The sequence below is a fragment of the Bufo bufo genome, chromosome 7, assembly GCF_905171765.1.
Source record: "Bufo bufo chromosome 7, aBufBuf1.1, whole genome shotgun sequence".
In the NCBI taxonomy this organism is placed as follows: domain Eukaryota; kingdom Metazoa; phylum Chordata; class Amphibia; order Anura; family Bufonidae; genus Bufo; species Bufo bufo.
This window is the reverse complement of record NC_053395.1, coordinates 37,791,700-37,814,242: the sequence shown is the minus strand read 5'-3', so window position 1 is coordinate 37,814,242 and position 22,543 is coordinate 37,791,700. Positions and strand designations below refer to the sequence as shown.

Sequence of the window (22,543 nt, the reverse complement as noted above, 5' to 3'; positions counted from 1 at the left end):
CATCCAGACGTCATCTCTTTCAGGGAAGACCCTGCATTTTTCAACAAGATAATGCCAGACCACATTCTGCATCAATCACAACATCATGGCTGCGTAGGAGAAGGATCCGGGTACTGAAATGGCCAGTCTGCAGTCCAGATCTTTCACCTATAGAGAACATTTGGCGCATCATAAAGAGGAAGGTGCAACAAAGAAGGCCCAAGACGATTGAACAGTTAGAGGCCTGCATTAGACAAGAACGGGAGAGCATTCCTATTTCTAAACTTGAGAAACTGGTCTCCTCGGTCCCCAGACGTCTGTTGAGTGTTGTAAGAAGGGGAGATGCCACACAGTGGTGAAAATGGCCTTGTCCCAACTTTTTGGGGATTTGTTGACACCATGAAATTCTGATTCAACATATTTTTCCCTTAAAATGGTACATTTTCTCAGTTTAAACTTTTGTTCCGTGATTTATGTTCTATTCTGAATAAAATATTAGAAGTTGGCACCTCCACATCATTGCATTCAGTTTTTATTCACGATTTGTATAGTGTCCCAACTTTTTTGGAATCCGGTTTGTAGATGCATCACTGCAGTGAGACCTTGCGCTCCTGTAATTTGCCCACTGGCTCCTGGTATTGCCCATACGGCACAGTAAGGTTTAGTTTTAGGTCCCGAGCTACTTGAGAAACCTTGGTGCGGTGCTCGGGCTCAGACATGTCCTCCACAGTAGACGGGCCCAAATAATTTTGCAAATAATTAGCAAATTTGCAAAATAAACGTAGCATTAGCACCAGAATTGTTTTTTTTTATTGCATTATTGTACTTTATTTGTGTTTGCAGAGTGCTGTTACATTGTGTTTTTTTTCTTGATGCTTCTAGCCATGGCAGCGTGCACCTGCACATTGGGATGTGCTGACTGACCCCCATTTTTTGCAGTTGTACCCAAACATAAAGTAGACATATGGCAAATGTAAACTAATAACTATTATATGAGGTATCACTATCTGTGATAGAAATTGAAATTTGGAAAGTTGTGAATTTTTCTATTTTTTTTGTAAATTAGAGATTTAAAAAAAAATTAAAATGAAAAATATTGACTGAAATGTACCAATATCATGAAGTGCAATGTGTCACAAGAAAACATTCTCAGAATGGCTTGGATAAGTAAAAGCATTCCAAAGTTATTACCACGTAAAGTGACATGTCAGATTTAAAAAAAAAGGCCTGGTCCTTAAGGTGAAATATGGCAGGGTCCTGAAAGGGTTACTATTTACTAGAAAAAATATAGGGTGGAATGCAAAAGGGGGGATGGTCGGGGAAGGAGAGGAGTCTCAAAAAGGAGCATGCCCACACTGAAATAAATATCTGCACCGCAGTCATCCTTCTCCCGCAGATCAACTTCTGAATGTTGGCAAGTATGCACATTGATGGGGTTATGCGTCTCACCCAGGCTGCTAGGCTTACTAATCAAGTTACTGAAGGTTTATGCTGGTTTGGAAGTGGGACCTGTCCTTGCCTTCCCACTCCAGTGCTCATTCTTCTCCTGGCCCAGTCAAGGTGTCAAATGGAATATTTGCCTACCCCATTATACTATGATGAACAGAGTAGAACAAATCTGCTCAACTTCCCATCTGGGCAAGGTGCACCAGGAGCAATGACTTCAAGGAAGTAATGGCTCCCCACTTCACCATTGTACTCAGTTGTGTTTGTCTCCTGAGCTGGTCCAGAGCTGTGGGATAGAGGCCAATATTCGTGACTGTCCCACCTGATCCAGGATAGTTGGGATGCACATAAAATACACCTTTCTACATTCAGGTTTTTCCAAAGGACTGTCCTGTGAACACAGTTGTTGAGCGGTGGGTTTTAAATATTGGGGTGTTTAAAAGGTATGGATTATTTTAGTGTTGGCTGAACCAGATGTTTCATATGGGTCTGGGCAACGTAACATATATGGGGAGCTCTGAACTCTACCTGATGATGTCAGGGAAGAGAAGGATTGGGTGCGTTGAATGTCATTGCCTGATCTATTTCTTCTCCAGGAAGATAAGCAACCGTCATAGGCCATTCCTATACATACTTCCTTGTCTATATTAGACTATGTGTGACTGGTGTTTTCACCCACACTCTTTTGCCAATGTGCCTGTGCTTCTCGTTCTAGAGATTGGTGTAGGTCTCATTGTTTAGACCTCCACCGATCTAAACTTTTAAAATGTTTCTATGACATATCAAAAGGTTTTTGAAAAAATAAGGGACCCTTTAAGTTGATTCCGTCTAGAAGTAATAGATCAAGGTAGGGAGAAAAAAAGAGAGGGTTAATCCTGTACTCCTAAGATAGGAGATATGGGATGAACACACAGGGCGCCAGAGGTAGAGGACACAGTGGAGTGGGGAAAAAAATGTATGTATAGTAAGGTATAGGTTCTGCTAAACAGGGAGGAAAAAAGTACAACAAGCAGGGCAGCCTTGGTGATAAACTATCTGCAGAAGAGCAGTATAGTCAAACAGGAGAGAGATAAAAAAAGAAAAAAATCACCAAATGGCGCCTACCGCTATTCAAATGTAGTAGGTGATACAGTGTAAAATATCTTAAAATGAATATATATAGATGTATGTATTCCAGCTGCTATGTATATTAATTAAAAGCCCCTATGGAGCTACAGAGAGCAGCTAGTATATATTTGGTAAAATACATAAAAACATGAAGTAAAAGGTGAATTAACACCGAAACTCACTTCACCAGGGAGGGGTGTAGAGGGATAAAGCTTAAGACACCCAATACAACCACCTCCCTCGCCTGGTTCATTTGTAGAATAGTTGGTAAATACGGCAGTCCACACCAAGGGTCTTCTGGTATAATCCCTTTAATAGGTAAATAAATCAGGTGGGCTCAGAGCCTTTATCCCTCTACACCCCTCCCTGGTGAAGTGAGTTTCGGTGTTAATTCACCTTTTACTTCATGTTTTTATGTATTTTACCAAATATATACTAGCTGCTCTCTGTAGCTCCATAGGGGCTTTTAATTAATATACATAGCAGCTGGAATACATACATCTATATATATTCATTTTAAGATATTTTACACTGTATCACCTACTACATTTGAATAGCGGTAGGCGCCATTTGGTGATTTTTTTCTTTTTTATCTCTCTCCTAGAAGTAATAGAACCAGATTAGCCCCCTTCAGCTGTCTATGCCAGACCACTGCGCCAAACCACTCTATGCAAAATCTTACACCCCACCAACCTGACTTTGAAAAGAAACCTTGAAAATGGTCACTATTGAATTTTAAAACGGGGTGTGGATCTATTTCAGAGTTTAAGATACATTCTACAGAAAAATCTATGTATGAAGTTTTCTGCTGTAAACAGGTGCAATAACATAATTATTTCATTAGAGGTCAGGAAAATTTTACTGGATCGGTGAAGCTTCGGTGTCCCAAGGCTCGGGCACACAGCAAGTGATGTCATCTCAGTTTCCCAATTCATCCTGTATACAATAGGAGGCATATGAAGGCACAGCATGGGCCTGTAGATTTCAGAGAGTGCCATATTATGGCTCTGAGCAACTCATAATGAATGCAGAGCTGACATACTGTCCTGTGCATGAGGCCAGAGTTCTGAGGTAGTAGTCACTCCTAGACCCTGGATAATGAACCAAATGCCCCTTTGGCTGCAGATGGCCAGTTTAATGCTTGTAGATACCACAAGATCCTATTTCCATTCATTTCTCCTGCTTCATTCACTGTTTAGGTGCCTTAGTCACCATTGCATCTGAGGGGGTAAAATGAACAGGATTGGAGTTACCCTCCCGATCACAGCAGGCAGGACTCAGCCTGCTGTGATTCGGAAGGTAACTCCAATCCTGGTAATTTAACCCCATCAGATGCAAATTTGAATAGTGACCAAGGCACCTGAGCAGTTAGACACAGAAAAAGAGCTCCCTCTGGCCCCATTCATGTGGATTTTACTTGGACACTTACCATCTACCTAAACATTGTACCGACAAGAACCTTCCTTCATGGCACCAGTATTTCCGCAGCTGCATCTTTCTGCAGGATAATACTCCGGCCACACTGAAAAAAATATCCAGGAATGGTTTGGGGATCATGATAAAGACTTCGTTGTCATGTTCCTCGAGGTGTTGACTTGGCTCCAAATTCCCCAGACCTCAATCAGATCGTGATCTGTGGGATGTGTCTGATCCATGGAAGCCCCAACCCTTACAACTACTGCTAACATCTTGATGGCTAAATCCACAGGACAACTTTAGAGGTTCTTGTAGAGATTTGTATTCTGAACATCAATCTAGATATTATGTAATCTACGAGGCACATCTTATAGTTCCCTGTGTAAGCCAGGCTCCCTCAAAGTGGTATCATATATGATGATTCCTCCCTGACTTCACCTTTACTGTATTTTCCTCAGATATATATTTGTATTCCATTACCTTCTTCTGTTAGTTTGCAGTAGACTTTAAGCATTTTCAAGGTGTGACACATTTTTACCTGAGGTTTCAATAGAAAATGCTCCAGGAAAAATTTTCAGAAGGCCCCATGATCAGTCAAACCACACAAGTTTTTGATTTTCCCAGAACAATGATGAATGGAGTCTGTGAGCATTATATATATATTTTCTCATAAATCTATTTTTATTATTAATTATAACATCAAAATACAGTCAGTAACGACCATGACATAGAAGCCACTCGCAGGTGGCCAATGAGCTGAGTCCACTGTAATTATCTAAAACTGCCTCCTTCCCGTCAGTTACAAAGAGTCCTTGGATGTGACGCCTTGTCGCAATTCTGATTAAAGAGGATGATCAGGACTTCCATCAGTTAGTCTGGTAGATACTGGGAATTAAAAGCATTTCAGGACCTCATTGCATCACAGTCTGCTCGATTATTAATGAGCTTAACAATGACAACCTAAAAATCACATAAAAAACAATTTCGCAGGGAGGACCCCCCGGGAGACGAAGTAAGTAATCAGACACACCCAACAAGGAGTCATCATGACGTACATCACTATGTCGATAGCAGAGATCCCAGATAAATTCAGATAGGAGAGATATACAAGACAACACTCATATTTTTCAAAATGTTTTCCATGGCAGCCATATACGTAAAAAGTGTTCACGTTTGCGTTCAATCCAGGAGGTAAGTTCTTCAAGTCTACATATCTGGTCCACTGTGTTTAACCATTCCCCCTGAGATGGGGGGGGAGGGGCTCAGCCAGTGCAAAGGAATCAACATTTTAGCCGCAAGAATAAGGTATGTAGTTAGGGCCGACCTGCCAGGTCTGAAGGATAAAGCGTCCTGCCATAGCAATACCAAATTCGGCGTTAGTGTAAGAGATCCTTTGCAAATCGTATTGATTGTCCCCTCCACTCCATCCCAGAAGGGCCTGATTTCTTCACAATACCACCATATGTGTGACATTGTGCCTGTGCCCGATTTACATCTCCAACAAACATCACTGTCAACAATCCCCCTCATGTATAAATATGCAGGGGTTCTGTACCATCTAGACATTGTTTTATACAAATTCTCCTGTAGGCGGACACACCTCGAGAAACCATGGGACCTACTTAGGATCTGTTGAGCCTCCATATCAGAAAAGGTGACATTTAGCTCTTCTTCCCACTCTGCTACGAACGCAGGAGCCTGTTTGCAAATTGAGCAGCAATCTCTTCGGTTTGGCGCAACAGTGTATTTGTGGAAGATCTGATAGAGTGTGTGAGATGTGTGAGCGGGCAAGGGGGCCTTTAAGAAGAGCAGACATCTTCCCCCCTCTGTCCCCATGAGTGTATATTCTTTGCTTAGAGTACATCAGCCCTTTTGCAAACCTGGAGCCCAGGAGGTCCTTAACTTGGCCCGTTAGAGCAGTTAACTGCGCAAGTGGAGAAATTGCAAGTAAGCGCTTATGTGTTTTTTCTAGTGACGAGATCCAGGATAGCAAAGAGTCGATCTCCTGCGACCTCTTCCTCTTAACTGTGGTGCCTAAAGTGATCAATTCTCCCCTGATAAAGGCTTTATGAGCCTCCCACACCATGGTAAATGGGACTTCTGGAATCTGGAGTAGTGTTGGTGTTAAAATAAGCAGTTTCTTACCTAGTGATGAGATTGTGGAGTCATCCCTTAGGAGGGTCTCATTAAGTCTCCAAGTCCAGGATCTCCGACCTGGAGTTGATAAATGTAATGTTACATGGATAGGAACATGGTCTGAGACTGAGATCGACTCTATGCCAGCGGATCCCACCACTGATAGCGATGCCTGTGAAATAAATAGGTAATCAATGCGTTGATATGAATGGTGTACATGTGAGAAAAATTAGAAATCTTTGGCTTCAGGATGGAGTGTTCTCCAGGTGTCTACTAGGTAGAGAGTTTCTAAGGAGGCCTTCAACTTGCTCAGTCCGGTGAGGGAAATAGCAGATCGCGCAGTAGATGCATCCAATAAAGGATTGAGAGTGACTTTAAAATCTCCCCCAAGTACCACCATTCCCTCCGCAAACAACTGCAACTTTTGAATAGTATTAACTAGCCACTTCACCTGGCCCTTGTTAGGGGCATATACATTTGCCAGAGTGATAGGGTTATCGTCTAGTCTCCCTTTCAAAAATATAAATCTACCCCTCTGGTTCTCTCTGGATTGAAGGCAAGTGAAAGCCAGAAACTTTTTTAGGGCGATGCTTACTCCCCTTGAGGCCCGAGCCCCATTACAGCTATGAAACCAGTGGTCAAAAGGGGAGTATTGTAATTTAGGGATTTTATGAGCCTTGAAGTGTGTCTCTTGTAAAAAGAGTATTGAAGGAGAGCTCCTGCGTGTAAAAGCAAAGACATGGGACCTCTTTTGTGGCACATTGAACCCCTTTACATTAAAGGAGTAAATCATATGTTTCGTCATGTCATAAGATGAGAAAAGAAAGAGCGTACAGAAGTGGTGTGTCTCCTCGTCTTCCCGGAAGATCCCCACATACATATAAAATAAAAGTTAAACATACAGTACCATAAAGTTGCAACGCAAAAGAGAAAAAACATGCCAATACAGTGAGGTCAAGTTGAGCTGACTCCAGGGACTCAACAAGAGGCCCCAGACCAGCAACAAATCTGACCGGATAGAGCTCGTCTAGTGCAACATAGCACGCGGGGAGGGTTGATGTGTATAATGCACCATTACTTAAGACTGCCCCACATAGGCAGCCAGACGCGGCCGGCACGATAATCACAAGGAGAAATTGATGGAAGGGATAAAAAAAGAAATGGAGCAGGGAGAGAAGGAAAGTGTGGTATGGAAATGGGGAGAGAGAAAGATTCGTAAGACCTGTCGCCAGGTGAGTCAGGCTATTCAGCTACAGGAAGCCCTTATTTTCCTCAATGTAGGATAGCCCCTGGAAGTGAATAATACTTGCAAGAGTCCCTCATGTTCAGGTAGCAAAGTTCTTTATCAGCACCCTCATCATCCTCTGTAGTTGTTTCCTTTCGCCCGCGGTGGACCAGGGATCTGACGGGGAAGGAAGGGTTGGCAAGTCATCTTCCTTCGGCACCTGCACAGGAGGTATCTCAAGTTTGGACCATGTGGCTTGTAGATCCTCTGGTGTGCGGATGGCAATTTGCTTGTTATTTTTAAGGATTACTATCCCAAAAGGGTAGAGCCATCTATACGTCAGGTTGTGTGCGCTTAGGTGCTCCAGGAGAGGCCTCATGGTTCTTCTCTTTGCCAGAGTGGTAAGAGAAAGGTCCTGGTAAATATGCACCAGAGCTGAGTCCAGTAAAACTTCCCCTCTTTCCCGGGCTTGGCGCAGTATCGCCGCAGTGTCAGCAAAGTTAAGCAATTTACAAATCACGTCCCTCAGGGGCTCCATAGGACCTGGTTTAGGGCGGAGGGCCCTATGAATGCGCTCAATCACTATGGACGACTACTTCTCTTGGCCTAGTATGGTAGAGAAAATGGCAGTGGCCACCTGGCTAAGGGCTTCCGGTGCGTGCCCTTCAGGGATACCCCCTTAATGCGATTGCGATTTTCCAGATCCTCAATCTGATTAAATACAGCGTTAAGCTGACACTGTTGTTCAAGGAATTTGGATCTCACCGAGCCATCAAAGGTAAGCATGGCAGCGTGTTGATCTTCCAGTGAGTCCACGTGGCCTCCAAGATGGCGGAGGTCCGCTCTAATATCCTTCAGCTCCCTCATAATAGGTGACATAGCTTGTGTGATTGTCTGCTTAAGGAAAGCACAAGTAATTGGCTCTGAGTCTTTCATACCTCCGGCCAAGCTGTCTGCATCTGAGTCCTCCGCTGCTTCAGAGTCAAGTGTGTCCGATGCCAGTGCCATCTTGGAAGACAGAGCGCCTGCAGCGTGGTGTCTTTCTTTTTCATGTATTTCTAAATCTCTGCTTGCTGTTTCAGAGTTCCAGGAGTCTCCTTGCTTCTGTCCCTACCAATCTTCCCCATTTTGGCTGATATTAGCTAAAGATAGAGCCAGGCAAAGCGCCAAGTGGAAGAGGAGCTCTGGTCTATGTTGCCTTGTCCATGTGCGTTGCAGGCTCCGCCCCCCCCCCGTCAACAGTTTTGACCATGCTAAACTGCTGTCAGCGCTAGGTAGGGGATGGTGAGAGAGAACAAACATACATGGATCTTTTGTCATCATAAGTAGTATGAATATGAGGTTTTATTTTGGCAGGTTCTGCTTCTGCAGGTACAATGACAATGGAAGTCGATGCTTCTGCAGGTACACTGACGATGAAGTGTCCTCTGCTCTGAGTGACAGCTGTATTAGACTCCTGGTTGGATGCTACAGTTATCACTCAGATCGGAGGGGAGATACTGTGAAGTAGCTCAGTGCACAGTGCACTTCACAGTGAAGCCCTGCCTCCAGTGCACTTGCAGGATCAGAATCTGGCAGAATAAAAGTCACGCCACTTCTGATGATAACAAATCTCTACAAATGCTTTGAACTGCTCTCCCCAGTGCTGTCAGTGGTTTAGCATAATCAAAACTGCTGACAGACACCCTTTAAGAATGGAACTACTGTTCCTGTAGATGATCAGAGCAGCACAAAGTATTTTCAGCAAGAACATGCAGAAAATTAAAATGGATCCCCTCCTGGTCCTCGTTAAATTCATCACCTTGCCTCTTCCTAGGAGATGGGTGCAATATTGTAAAAACTTAGGCCACATTCACATGACAGTGGAAGAAAAAGCTGTTAAAAACAGATAAAACAGTCAGTTTTTCCTGGCCGTTTTGCATCCGTGTGTCTATCCACTTTCTGGCTGTCAGAAAGTGGATAGACACACGGATGCAAAACGGCCAGGAAAAACTGACTGTTTTATCTGTTTTTAACAGCTTTTTTTGTCTATCCGTTTTTAACTACCGTCAGACAGATGCACTTCTGTTTAAATCCCCATTAAAAACGGTCCCACTGATTTCATTGGGGTCTGTCAGACCATCAAAACGGCCAAAAATAAGACATGTCCTACGACGTCTGTAATTATTCTGCCATTAGGCACCTAGACTTCAATGCTTAGAAAAATGTTTTCAACAGTCCTGTGAATGTAGCCCAAAGCACATGAAACACGTGATAAAACATCCCTCCTCCTTTTTTTTAAAATTGTTAATCCGGGGGTGGATGGCGCAAAAACAACACTTACATTGATACAGATGTCGAGGATATTAGGAGCTCACAAAATGTATGCCGGCTGTCCCAAAAGACAATTGTCTCCTCCCCGGGGGATGTTTTATCACAGTGTTTCATGTCCTTTACTCTTTTGGAATAATTTGTTGTTTGCTACCCTGTAGCTTAAATATTGGATTCATACCAGAGGACCTAATACCTAATCTCCCTATCTGGAAGTATTTGGAGGGTCTGTCTTGCCCTGGATGCAAAAGACGTACTATTTGCCCTGATCATTTGACCACCCAACCAGGGACTACTTATCCGAGGAGCATTTCTTTGTCTGGTTCATTTCTAGCATTATTTTGAACTATACTTCTAATGTGCTTGTCATGTCATGTGTGGTGGCAACGTCCCCTGAGGAACCCTTCAACAGGGAAAATGTGTTGGAACACCTGGGGGAAGGGGGGGTCTTTACTCTCCTGCAGTTCATTTTTTAGGGGGCTTTGCATTGGCCTGCAAGATAACATCCTCTAACAGGAACCTTTTGTATTATAAGACTCCATCTTATGCTTGTGGGTGACCCTCACCCCTAACCCGTTATTAATGATATTCGGGACTACTCTTGTGTCCCAATGGTCTAAATAAGGGGACATTCCCAGTGACTACTTTTTCTTCTTTGCTGTTCTAGATTATCAATCTCACTGAATTAGCATTTGTATTAAGGACCCCCCTTTTACACATCTTTAGAAATGTTATATCCTCTTCGTGTTAAAAGACAATTTGGATGGCATTGACATTTTTATTTAAATCCTCTAATGGAGGAGCCTCATCGCTGCATTTTTACTATGTGATCCATAAACCAGGCACAGCAGGAATTAGCAATTTTTTATTATAAAAGTTCAGCTTGTATCATCTTTACTAAATTCAGAAGGAAAATGTTCATATAAAAAAATCCAAACACAAAGAAATTTATAAAAAAAAGGGAAACGGAGGAACCATACATGTTGTGGTCTTCTATGTAATGGACATGCACGTTGGGCAAATCAATTTGCCACGTCTGAGATTTGCTTTTAGCAAATTTACAGGGGTTCTCCGGGGCTACTTTCACACTAGCGTCGCTGGATTCCGGCAGGCAGTTCCGTCGCAGGAACTGCCTGCCCGATCCGGCAATCTGTATGCAAACGGATACCATTTGTAGACGGTTTTGGATGCGGATCTGTCTCACAAATGTATTGCAATACCGGATCCGTCTTTCCGGTTGTCATCTGAAAAAACGGATCGAGTATTTATCTTTTTTCACATTTTTAAAGGTCTGCGCAAAACCGGATCTGTTTTTCCGGAACACTTAGGGCCGGATTCGGCATTAATGCATTTCAATGTAAAATAATGCAGGTGTTCCGGAATTTTGGACGGAGAAAATACTGCAGCATGCTGCAGTATTTTCTCCGTCCAAAAACCGTACAGTGACTGAGCTGAAGACATCCTGATGCATCCTGAACGGGTTGCTCTCCATTCAGAAGGCATGGGGATGAAACTGATCCGTTTTTTTCCGGTATTGAGCCCTTAGGACGGAACTCAACACCGGAAAAGAGAAACGCTAGTGTGAAAGTACCCTAACATGTGCAAGGCTGAATTTCAGCAGTACTTATCCTTCGGCCTCCTCTGTGATCACATGACTGCAGGTCTTCTGACGTTCTGTCCGGATGTGCTCTTACGTCTTCCTGTTCACAGAAGGCACAGGTGCACATCCAGTTGAGCCCGCAGCCGGGCGGGAGTGATCGCGGCTGACATTGCAGAATCAGCACTGTGATGGAAAGGTAAGTACTGCTGAAACACTCTGGCTTCTGCAAGAGCCGAACCACAGACTTTAGGGAAAGCCCCAGAGAACCCCTTTAAGGCGATTCATTTCTCGCAATGTAATAGCTGGCAAATCACAAACTGCTTTGCAAATCGGGTGAAAATTTCAAATATGGAGGAGTAAGCTCTCTTTAATGGACCTCCGCCACCAAGACTCTGAGTGGACGTGTCTATGTTACAGGTGAAATACCAATCGAATATGAGTGTGGTCAGATTTTTTCATGTCTAAGGAAATGTCTAAGCAGTGTCAAAGGGGTTAAAGAGGTTGTCCGCTTATTCTATATTGATGACCTGTCCTTAGGATAGATCATCAATATCAGATGGGTGGGGGTCTGATTGCAAGCACCCACGCTGATCAGCTGAAAACGCGGCGCTTGTATGAGCAGGAGCTGTGTTCCCCTCAGTGTTTACCTGCTCGCCATCGACACTGCAGCGGCGACCAAAGTAATTATCGCTTCCCTCTCTCATTCACTTCAATGGGAGGGCTCACTCCAATTCACTTGAATAAGTCAGAGCCGTCCCAGTGGAGTGAATGGGGCGCCATATTACACCTGCTCGCCGATGGGGAGCAGGTAAACGGTGCAGAGAAGGCAGAATGCTGTGTTCTCTTCTTACAGCTGATCGTGGGGGTGCAGGGAGTTGGGCCTCCGCCCATCTGACCCTGAGGATAGGTCATCAATATAGGATAAGAGGAAAACCCTTTTCAAGTCACTCTTGAATAGATCATCAGCATCCCCTGGAAATATAGAAAAATGTGAGATAATGAGGTATGTGTTCTACTGATTGTGGCGCGACGCTGTAAGACACTTAAGACAAAAGCTGTAACACTTCTCGTATTCTGTCCAGCTTCTGCTGATCAGGCTCCTCCTGTGTCTGGCAGCTGTCCTGCTCCTTCATGTACTCCTCTGCTTTCTGTATGGTGGTCTCACGAGCGCTGCCCTTCAGACCCCCCAGGTAATTCAGCAGCCTCTTGAAGTCTTTGTCTGGAACCTATCAGAAGGAAAATGGAAAACAGATTTTAAAGGGGTTTTCCAAGACTTTTATCCTCTGGACAGGTCATCAGTATCTGATCGGTGGGTGTTCGACATCTGGGACCCCCGCCGATCAGCTGTTTGAGAAGGCACCGGTCCTCGCAGTAGCGCCACGGCCTTCCCCCTGCTCACCAAGCACAGCGCTGCCTATTGTATAGTGGCAGAGCTTAGTATCGCAGCTCAGCCCTATGGGCTTCAATGAGGCTGAGCTGCGCCTAGGCCAAGTGACGTCACATGGTCTAGGCTAAGCTGTGAGAAGGTCGCTACTGCCTTCTCAAACAGCTGATCAGTGGTGGCCCTGGGTGTCGGTGTCAGTGCCACTGAGCAATTCAATAAAATGTATCTATATAGCGCCACCTGCTGTTTGTTCTTTTCCTTAGTTTTTGTCCCGTCTCACTGAGCTGGGCAAACGCTCTCAGTTTAAATCTTCAACTGTCACCAGCCATATGTTCTGTTAGAAGCTGTGGCAGTTACAGGGAGAGAGCTGCAGCAAAAAGAAACCCCCCCACCCCCCGAGCTGCCAGGCTGAAGTTAAAGGGGTTCTGCAGTTTGTTTAAACTGATGATCTATCCTCTGGATAAATCATCAGCATCTGATCGGCGGGGGTCCGACACCTGGGACCCCCGCCGATCAGCTGTTTGAGAAGGCAGCGGCGCTCCAGCAGTGCCGCGGCCTTCTCACTGTTTACCGCTGGCCCAGTGACGTCACGACTAGTATCAACTGGCCTGGGCGCGGCTAAGCTCTGTTCACTTGAATGGAGGTTATACTAGTCGTGACGTCACTGGGCAAGCGGTAAACAGTGAGAAGGCCGTGGCGCTGCCTTCTCAAACAGCTGATCAGCGGGGGTCCCGGGTGTCGGACGCCCGCCGATCAGATGCTGATGATCTATCCAGAGGATAGATCATCAGTTTAAACAAACTGCAGAACCCCTTTAATCTAGCAGAGCAATTGAAGCAATGAATGTGTAGATCTCTGGATCCATGTGAGGTACAGGGCTGGTTCTAGCTTTATTAGAAAGAGATGGTCATGTACTGTATGATGTATAGTTTTCATTCTTTACATCAATCATGGCATAACCCCTTTAAGGGAAAAAAAAAAAAAAGAAAATGATCACACTTAAATGGGTTTGTAACATATCCATCAAGCATGTGATAGCTGGAGGGGCAATGTGTATATACTGTATTAATATCTTTTAAAGCATCTTTTAATCTTTTAAAGCAGAAAGGCTGGCAGAAGGGAACATTTGATTAAATAATTTTGTGTGCGCATGTGATTATTCTTTTTCCTATTTTGGGGCATTTTCTTAAAATTGAGTAAACAATTACATTTCCCTTCATAGCCAGCAGATGGCGCTGTAGCTCAGTGGGAGTAATATGACCGTAAGCGCTGTGGACTGATTCACAGGTATATCGAGTAGACACACGGGTCACACTTTTCCTAGAGGTGCAATACTCTGCAGATGAAAAATCTGTGACATATATCATTTAAAATAAAATATAATTAGAATATGGAGATATTGTCATGTTTCAGATTGCTGCTAACATCCGACTACGAATCTATTTACTATATCGCAGTCTAAAAGAATCTGTTACAAAAATCAGCCATACCCCGATTTTCTGCACTGATGGCTGCCTTGTTAAGCTTTGATACACTTAAGCTTAGGATCCATTCACACGTCCGTAGTGCATTGCGGATCTGCAAATTGCGGATCCACAATACACCCGGCCGGCACCTCCATAGAAATGCCTATTCTTGTCCGCAATTGTGGACAAGAATAGGACATGCTCTATTTTTTTCCGGAGCTGCGGACCGGAAGATCGGGGCCGTGCTCTGGAAATGCGGAGAACACATAGTGTGCTCTCCGCATCCATTCAGTCCTCAGAGAATGAATGGGTCCGCACAATTGCGGAACCGGTGCGGACAACACTTGCGGACGTGTGAATGGAGCCTTTCACACTAGCGTTTTTTCTCGATCCGTCATGGATCAGCAAAAACGCTTCCGTCACAATAATACAACCGCCTGCATCAGTTATCAACAGATCAGGTTGTATTATCTTTAAAATAGCCATGACGGATCCGTCTTGCTCCCCACCACATCGTGGACAGAAAAACGCTGCTTGCAGCATTATTCTGTCCGTGATGGGGACGCAACCAAACGGTATGGAACGCATTCTGGCGCACTCCGTTTCGTTCAGTTCAGTTTTGTGCCTATTGACAATTAATGGGGACAAAACGGAAGCGCTTTGCCCCCGCTATTGAGATCCTAGTGAAAAGGGAAAGCGCTGGTTTGCAGTTGCCTTAGGTGCATTATTTATTGGGAGCTTTGGGCTAAAATCTTTGATTTGATCACAAGCTGTTACGGTAATCTCCTCCCCCGTGCTTTACACTGCAACAGTATTTATTTTGTTGAGAATATTATCTGCACAATCCACGCCAAAATCAGCAAAAATAAAAGCCTAAAGTGGCACAATAGTGTTTAAGTACAAAATAAAAACCAAGTAGTTGTCCTAGTCACGATATCTGATACTACACTTCAGTAAAAAACTTGAGTCATAAAATATATTCTAAATTTTTTTCAAACCAGCACCTGGATCTGAACACTTTTGTAATTGAATGTAATTACAAATTTTGCACAAGCCACTGAGTTATTCAATAAAATGTATCTGCATAGCGCCACCTGCTGTTTGTTCTTTGCCTTATTTTTTTTTGTCCACCTCACTGAGATGGTCGAGTGCGCTTAGTTTAAATCTTCAACCTCACCAGCCATATGTTCTGCTAGCTCGCTGTCACGGTCCCTCAGGTGACTGGTGTCAGGAGATCTGGGAGACTGGCTGAGCGTGGAGGAATCTAACAGCCTCCTTGATTTCTCTTTATCCAGTGTTGATAGGGTTAATGACCACTTCCCTTTTCTCAGCTGTTGCTCAGTGGTCATCACTTCTACCCTTTATAGTCTCTGGTCCTAACCTTATTCCAGGGCCTTATAGGGATATCACTGCCTAGACTTCCTGCATATGAATATTCCTACCTTCAAGGTCTATTCATATTGATAGGTAGTCAGGGCCCGGATTAGGGTGGTCTAGGAGGTGACCTGTTTCTACCCTAGTTTCAAGGCCCAGTTACTGTTCCCCTTTCCCGCCTGTGTTCTGTGTGGAGTAGTATCTGCCATCATCTCTTCTTCACATTTGGCTCTTCCTACCCGGGTAAAATCCTACTTCTCTGTTGTATCTGACCACTGTTGACATAGGGAACCCCACAGCATGGACCGGGATTGGCGTCCACGAGCCCCAGTTATAGGAGCAGCAGCTTTCTGACTTCATTCTGCTGCAGAAGAACATCTGTTCCTTTGTGTGGGATGTTACGGTAGCTAATGAAAAGCAAAACTGTTGGAAGACCGTCCCAAGGCGTTCACTTGTAAGCCTGAGATATTCTGGAGTCAGAGTCAAGTATACCATGAGGTCAGCCGTTTACTTGTCGGCTCTGGGGTGCACAGGAGCGACTTCTACAGGTCAACCGATGAGGAACCGTCCAGTCAGGACTTGCACATCTGCCAGCACCAAGTACAGCGCTGCATCGTCGCTCTGATTTAAAACCATTAGCTTGCGATTCCAACTGCAAGCTACAGGCTGCTGTTTATGGTAGCCTGTAGAGTTCTTATAGCAGGACAAGGAAAGTTTCTCCGCCCAGCAGCTGTAATTCATGGGTAAACCTAGCAGCAAGGGTATGTTCACACGACAGATTGTGAAATCCAGGCATGCTTTTTCCACAGTATTTTTATTTATTTTTTGCGGTTTTCTTGCTGTTTTTGATGCAGTTTTTCAACGTGCTTTAATGTACACGTATGGTGCGTCTTTTCAGCTTTCCATTCATTTCAATTGGAGAATCAGCAAGGATTCCACGCCAAGATAAAGCATGATGTTCTTTTTTCCCATGTGGAAAAAGTGCTGATCTCATTGAAATGAATAGGAGGCAGTTTTTGGCACGGATTCCGTGCGAAAAACAGCACCAAGAAGCTAAGTGTGCACTGGCATTAAGTGTTCAATTTCCCTACAGCGCCACCAGAGGGGAAATTATGCATTACACAGTGTCTACTGACATCAGTGGGCTGTCTTTCTAATGCAGGGTAGATCCACTTTGTAACTGCTGCCCGCTCCTGTCAAAAGATTAGGATCCTGAGTGGAAGACACCCCTTTATTAAAGGGAACCTGTCACTAGGAAATCCCCTATTACACCAGGTACAATGCCTTGTAGGGTTAGCTCCGCTAAATGTCATGATACTTTTCACTTGGAGATCTGTTGTTACATTCTGGAGAAAAGTGCTTTCAATCCATATGCAAACGAGCAGTTAAGTGCAGCGAGGGCGGGCCCAAGCCACTCTGTGCACTCCTGCTCCTCCTGTCAGCTCCTACTTCTTGATTGACAGGACCAGGTTCCAGCATAGTCATATCACCTTGTCAATCCAGCACTGCATTATACTTCTGTTCATGACAAAAACCATGATGCATACAGTTGCAAGAAAAAGTATGTGAACCCTTTGGAATGATATGGATTTCTGCACAAATTGGTCATAAAATGTGATCTGATCTTCATCTAAGTCACAACAATAGACAATCACAGTCTGCTTAAACTAATAACACACAAAGAATTAAATGTCACCATGTTTTTATTGAACACACCATGTAAACATTCACAGTGCAGGTGGAAAAAGTATGTGAACCCTTGGATTTAATAACTGGTTGAACCTCCTTTGGCAGCAATAACTTCAACCAAACGTTTCCTGTAGTTGCAGATCAGACATGCACAACGGTCAGGAGTAATTCTTAACCATTCCTCTTTACAGAACTGTTTCAGTTCAGCAATATTCTTGGGATGTCTGGTGTGAATCGCTTTCTTGAGGGCATGCCACAGCATCTCAATCGGGTTGAGGTCAGGACTCTGACTGGGCCACTCCAGAAGGCGTATTTTCTTCTGTTTAAGCCATTCTGTTGTTGATTTACTTTTATGCTTTGGGTCGTTGTCCTGTTGCAACACCCATCTTCTGTTGAGCTTCAGCTGGTGGACAGATGGCCTTAAGTTCTCCTGCAAAATGTCTTGATAAACTTGGGAATAAATTTTTCCTTCGATGATAGCAATCCATCCAGGCCGTGACGCAGCAAAGCAGCCCCAAACCATGATGCCCCCACCACCATACTTCACAGTTGGGATGAGGTTTTGATGTTGGTGTGCTGTGCCTCTTTTTCTCCACACATAGTGTTGTGTGTTTCTTCCAAACAACTCAACTTTGGTTTCATCTGTCCACAGAATATTTTGCCAGTACTGCTGTGGAACATCCAGGTGCTCTTGTGCAAACTGTAAACGTGCAGCAATGTTTTTTGGACAGCAGTGGTTTCCTCCGTGGTATCCTCCCATGAAATCCATTCTTGTTTAGTGTTTTACGTATCGTAGATTCGCTAACAGGGATGTTAGCATATGCCAGAGACTTTTGTAAGTCTTTAGCTGACACTCTAGGATTCTTCTACACCTCATTGAGCAGTCTGCGCTGTGCTCTTGCAGTCATCTTTACAGGACGACCACTCTTAGGGAGAGCAGCAGCAGTGCTGAACTTTCTCCATTTATAGACAATTTGTCTTACCGTGGACTGATGAACAGCAAGGCTTTTGGAGATACTTTTATAACCCTTTCCAGCTTTATGCAAGTCAACAATTCTTAATCGTAGGTCTTCTGAGAGCTCGTTTGTGTGAGGCATCATTCACATCAGGCAATGCTTCTTGTGAAAAGCAAACCCAGAACTGGTGTGTGTTTTTTATAGGGCAGGGCAGCTGTAACCAACACCTCCAATCTCATCTCATTGATTGGACTCCAGTTGGCTGACACCTCACTCCAATTAGCTCTTGGAGATGTCATTAGTCTAGGGGTTCACATACTTTTTCCACCTGCACTGTGAACGTTTACATGGTGTGTTCAATAAAAACATGGTAAAATTTAATTTGTGTGTTATTAGTTAAAGCAGACTGTGATTGTCTATTGTTGTGACTTAGATGAAGATCAGATCACATTTTATGACCAATTTGTGCAGAAATCCATATCATTCCAAAGGGTTCATGTACTTTTTCTTGCAACTGTATGTGAACAGAGCCTTAGTCGTATCAAAATCAGAATTTTCTGCAGTTAAACGATGTGATGCATTTGATCAACTGGTTATTGCCCAGTTATTACAGAATTTTAGTTCGTCATGGACAGTGCTACAGGTAAAACAAAGGATTGTAAGGAGGCCAAACTTATCTCCTTAAAAATACTTAATACAGATTTAAGACATCTTTAGATCTGGTCTTATTTCCTTTGATCCCCACTTTCACTGCTGTTCCAGGGCTGACCAGGAGGTGGCAGTACAGAGCTCTTCTTATTCCCAGCATTGCAGATTACACATTATTATGATTCTGTTTTAGGTCGATTCCGATCATCCTGTTATTAAAAAATTTCACTGGAATAATTTTCCGCAACACACGCCACCTCCCATGTACTCCGCATCCAGCAATAACCTCCTCTTCGTGATTCATACTATTAGTCACGCTTTTAGGGAAAGCCTTTGCTAAACCACATGAAGTGTAAACCACCCTCGTCCCACAACAAACCCACCAAGACTCCATAAGCAGAGTGGGAAAATCAAAGGTTTGGAAAAAAATCTGTATATACTACAGGTTCATCAAGGCTGTTGTGTGTGTAATTGCGTTCTTAAAGGGGTATTCCGGTAGCTAAACATTATCCTGCATCCACAGGATAGGGAATAACGATCAGATCAGTGGGGGTCCTACCGCTGGGACCCCCACCGATCACGAGAACGGGGGCCCAGTATCCCCTGCTGCTCCCCTGAAATGACCGGAGCGACCGATTGCATATGTGTGTACCCACTCCATTCATTTCTATGGGCGTTCCGGAGATAGCCAAGTACAGCGCACATGTGCAACTGGCTGCTCCAGTCATTTCAGGGAAGCAGCAGGGTGCCTGTAGGGAGTACTGGGTCCCCATTGTCGTAAACAGTCCCCTACCGATCTGATTGTTATCTCCTATCCTGTGGATAGGGGATATCTTTTACCTACCGGAATAAGCTGTGGGATCACCAAGATCTCCAAGAATTTCAACAGTAAGTGTCGTTTGAGAAATTTTAGTGCAAGGTTTAATAAATCGAATTTATGTAATCCTGTAGGTAGGCACTTCCTGTTGTTGTGTCTAACCAAACCCATGATGCACTTCTCCTTCCTCTGCTACAGCTCCAGCACCGCCCCCAACAGCGCCCACCTACTTTATAGCTCCTCCCACCAGTTAGTCTATGAATGAAGGCTACGTTTTAATTAGGGTGGTACTCTGTGAATAGTCTATATATGAGTTGGAGGGGGCAGTTCTTCTGGGGACAATGCTTCTGTAAAATGGCATCTGATGGAACACAGAAGTCAGGTTCATGGAGAATCCAACAACTGTTGCTGTAATAACATAGTGGGCTCCAAAGGTCCAGCACAAAAAAAATCCATTTGGCTGCCTTTGGAGCCAAACACCTGCCACTAGGGTCTATTTCTTTGATTTAAACCCAATAGACTTTATTGATGATATAGCGGTTGGGCCCGGAGAATAATTTCCTGGGGTGTGCCCCAGGAACCCCAATCTGACACTGCATGTGGAGGTACAGTAAGGGGCCATAGACTATTGGCATGTCCCTCAAGATATCTTCAAACAGCTAATTAAGTAAAAACGTTATTACAGGCTTCTTTTTATACTGCGGGTGTGTGGTCTACACAATTTTTTCAGAGGAGCAGCCAAGTATCCAATTACATATACCTCCCACACATCCCTGTGTATGGGTAATACGCGGACACTTATTAGACCTCGTACATGTAGCATGGATGTGGCCACAGGCCTGTCGTACATCCTGTGTAAACTGTAGTCAGGGGTTGGCAAAACAGTTGAGCAAATAGGGTCCACTGAGTGATGTGAGGATGGAAGGTAACAGGATATACGTTCAATGAAAACATCCATGTGTCCTGCCGGACTCCTCTTCATACTCATTAGTATGACCTGTAGGTCCAGCTTCTTCTGTAGCACTGACAAAGTGGTCTTTGAACCTAAAGAGGTTCTTTGCCTATATTTTCACAAAATCTGATTAATACGGCAGAGAAAGAAAATGTGAAGTAGTCAAGCATTACTGCCCCTTCCTGGCCCTTAGCTTATCCAGCTGTAACCCCTTTCTGATGCAGCGATTTTCCGATTTCGTTTTTTCGCTCCCTGCCTTCCGGGAGCCATAATTTTTTTTTATTTTTCCATTCACATAGCCGTATGAGGGCTTGTTTTTTTTTTTTTGTGGGACAAGCTGTACTTTCTAATGCCACCATTTAATATGATATACAATGTAGAAGGAAGCTGGAAAAAACTGGAATTGGAAAAATTGGAATTGTATAGTTTGTCTTGTGTTTTAATACTGAAAAAAAAAACTTTTGAAAACTTTTTTTCTTGTCATCGCCATATTTAGTTACGTCTACAGAGATGTCTGAAGGCTCATTTGTTGTGGGACAATCTGTAGTTTTTACTAATACCATTTTGAGGTGTGTATGACTTTTTTTTGAAAAAACGTTGAATCGTCCATTTTGTTTTTTTTCCCCGTTAGGCCATTCACCGTATGGGATAAGTTTTTTAAATATTTTAATAGGGTGTTTTCGCAAGCGGTGATGCCCATGAAGCTATTTTTTTAAATAGCTTATTTATTTATTTTTATATTTTTCAGAACTATTTTACTTTTTGTTAGGTCCCCAATTGCACCCCAACTTCCAATCATCAGACTGCAATTTGTATAGAATAATGGAATTTGCTCCATTATTTTATACAGAAATCACCATATTACACCAGCTGACCTGAACTGTAATATATCAAGTACAGATTCGGGCTTATTACACTGATCCCTCAAGATACAATGGCTTCAGGATACAATATTTTCAACATACAATGGTCTTTTCTGACACAGACTCGACATACAATGTCTCAGACTCAGATCCAACCAATCAAGGCCAATTCTCTGGTAAAATAGCTGGATTAGGCTACTTTCACACTCGCGTTTTGGGCGGATGCGTCATGGATCTGCAAAAACTGATCTGTTACAATAATACAAGCGAATGCATCCGTCATGAACAGATCCGTTTGTATTATCTGTAATAGCCAAGATGGATCCGTCATTAACTCCATTGAAAGTCCATGGGAGACGGATCAGTTTTCTATTGTGTCAAAGGAAACAGATCCGTCCCCATTGACTTACATTGTGTGTCAGGACGGATATGTTTTGCTCAGTTTTGTCAAGCGGACAGCAGCGTTTTGGTGTCCGCCTCCAGAGCGGAATTGAGACTGATCGGAGGTAAACTGATGCATTCTGAGCGGATCCTTATCCATTCAGAATACATTAGGGCAAAACTGATCCATTTAGGACCGCTTGTGAGAGCCCTGAACGGATCTCACAAACGGAAAGCCAAAACGCCAGTGTGAAAGTAGCCTTAGTTGCTAGTTATCAGCTATTCCTGACTGTTATCTGTAAGGACTTGCTTTATCTGTCTTAGTTATCTACTTATTTTTCTTAAATCTTCATTTTCTCTCATCTTGGATGACATTTTGAGGCTTTGGAACCGATTACTCAACTTACAATGGTTTCAACATACAATGGTCGTCCTGGAACCAATTAATATTGTAACTTGAGGGATCCCTGTACTGTAAAGGAACATCTTCCCCGATCTCCACCATCAGGGTTTCAGACACTGTGGTCACATTTGATCACGGCTAGTGTTGAGCAAAGAGAGCTTTGGATGCTTCATTCCGAAGCCGCTTCTTCAAAACTTCGGAATAATACTGTACGGAGATTCGTCTCCGTACAGTATTAGAATGTATGGGCTCCGATGAGCCGAAGTCAGTTATTCATGAAGTCGCGCAGAATAAGCAAAGCTGCAAAACCTGGACAAAGCATCTAGCTGGTTAGGGTGGGCCATCCATTCCCAGAAAGTTGAATCCCTGGATGTTCTGAGGCAAGACAGTT

General features: G+C 43.7%; 1 protein-coding gene across 1 annotated transcript in view; it reads right to left on the bottom strand.

The window, feature by feature from the left end:
• Nucleotides 1-11,127: 11,127 nt before the first annotated feature.
• C7H7orf50 (chromosome 7 C7orf50 homolog) overlaps nt 11,128-22,543 on the bottom strand; it is a 239,383-nt gene continuing 227,967 nt past the window's right edge. The window contains exon 6 of the mRNA XM_040441332.1: nt 11,128-12,445. Within this exon, the coding sequence (XP_040297266.1) occupies nt 12,263-12,445 (183 nt within the window). The 3' untranslated portion in view covers nt 11,128-12,262. The remainder of the gene's footprint in view (nt 12,446-22,543) is intronic.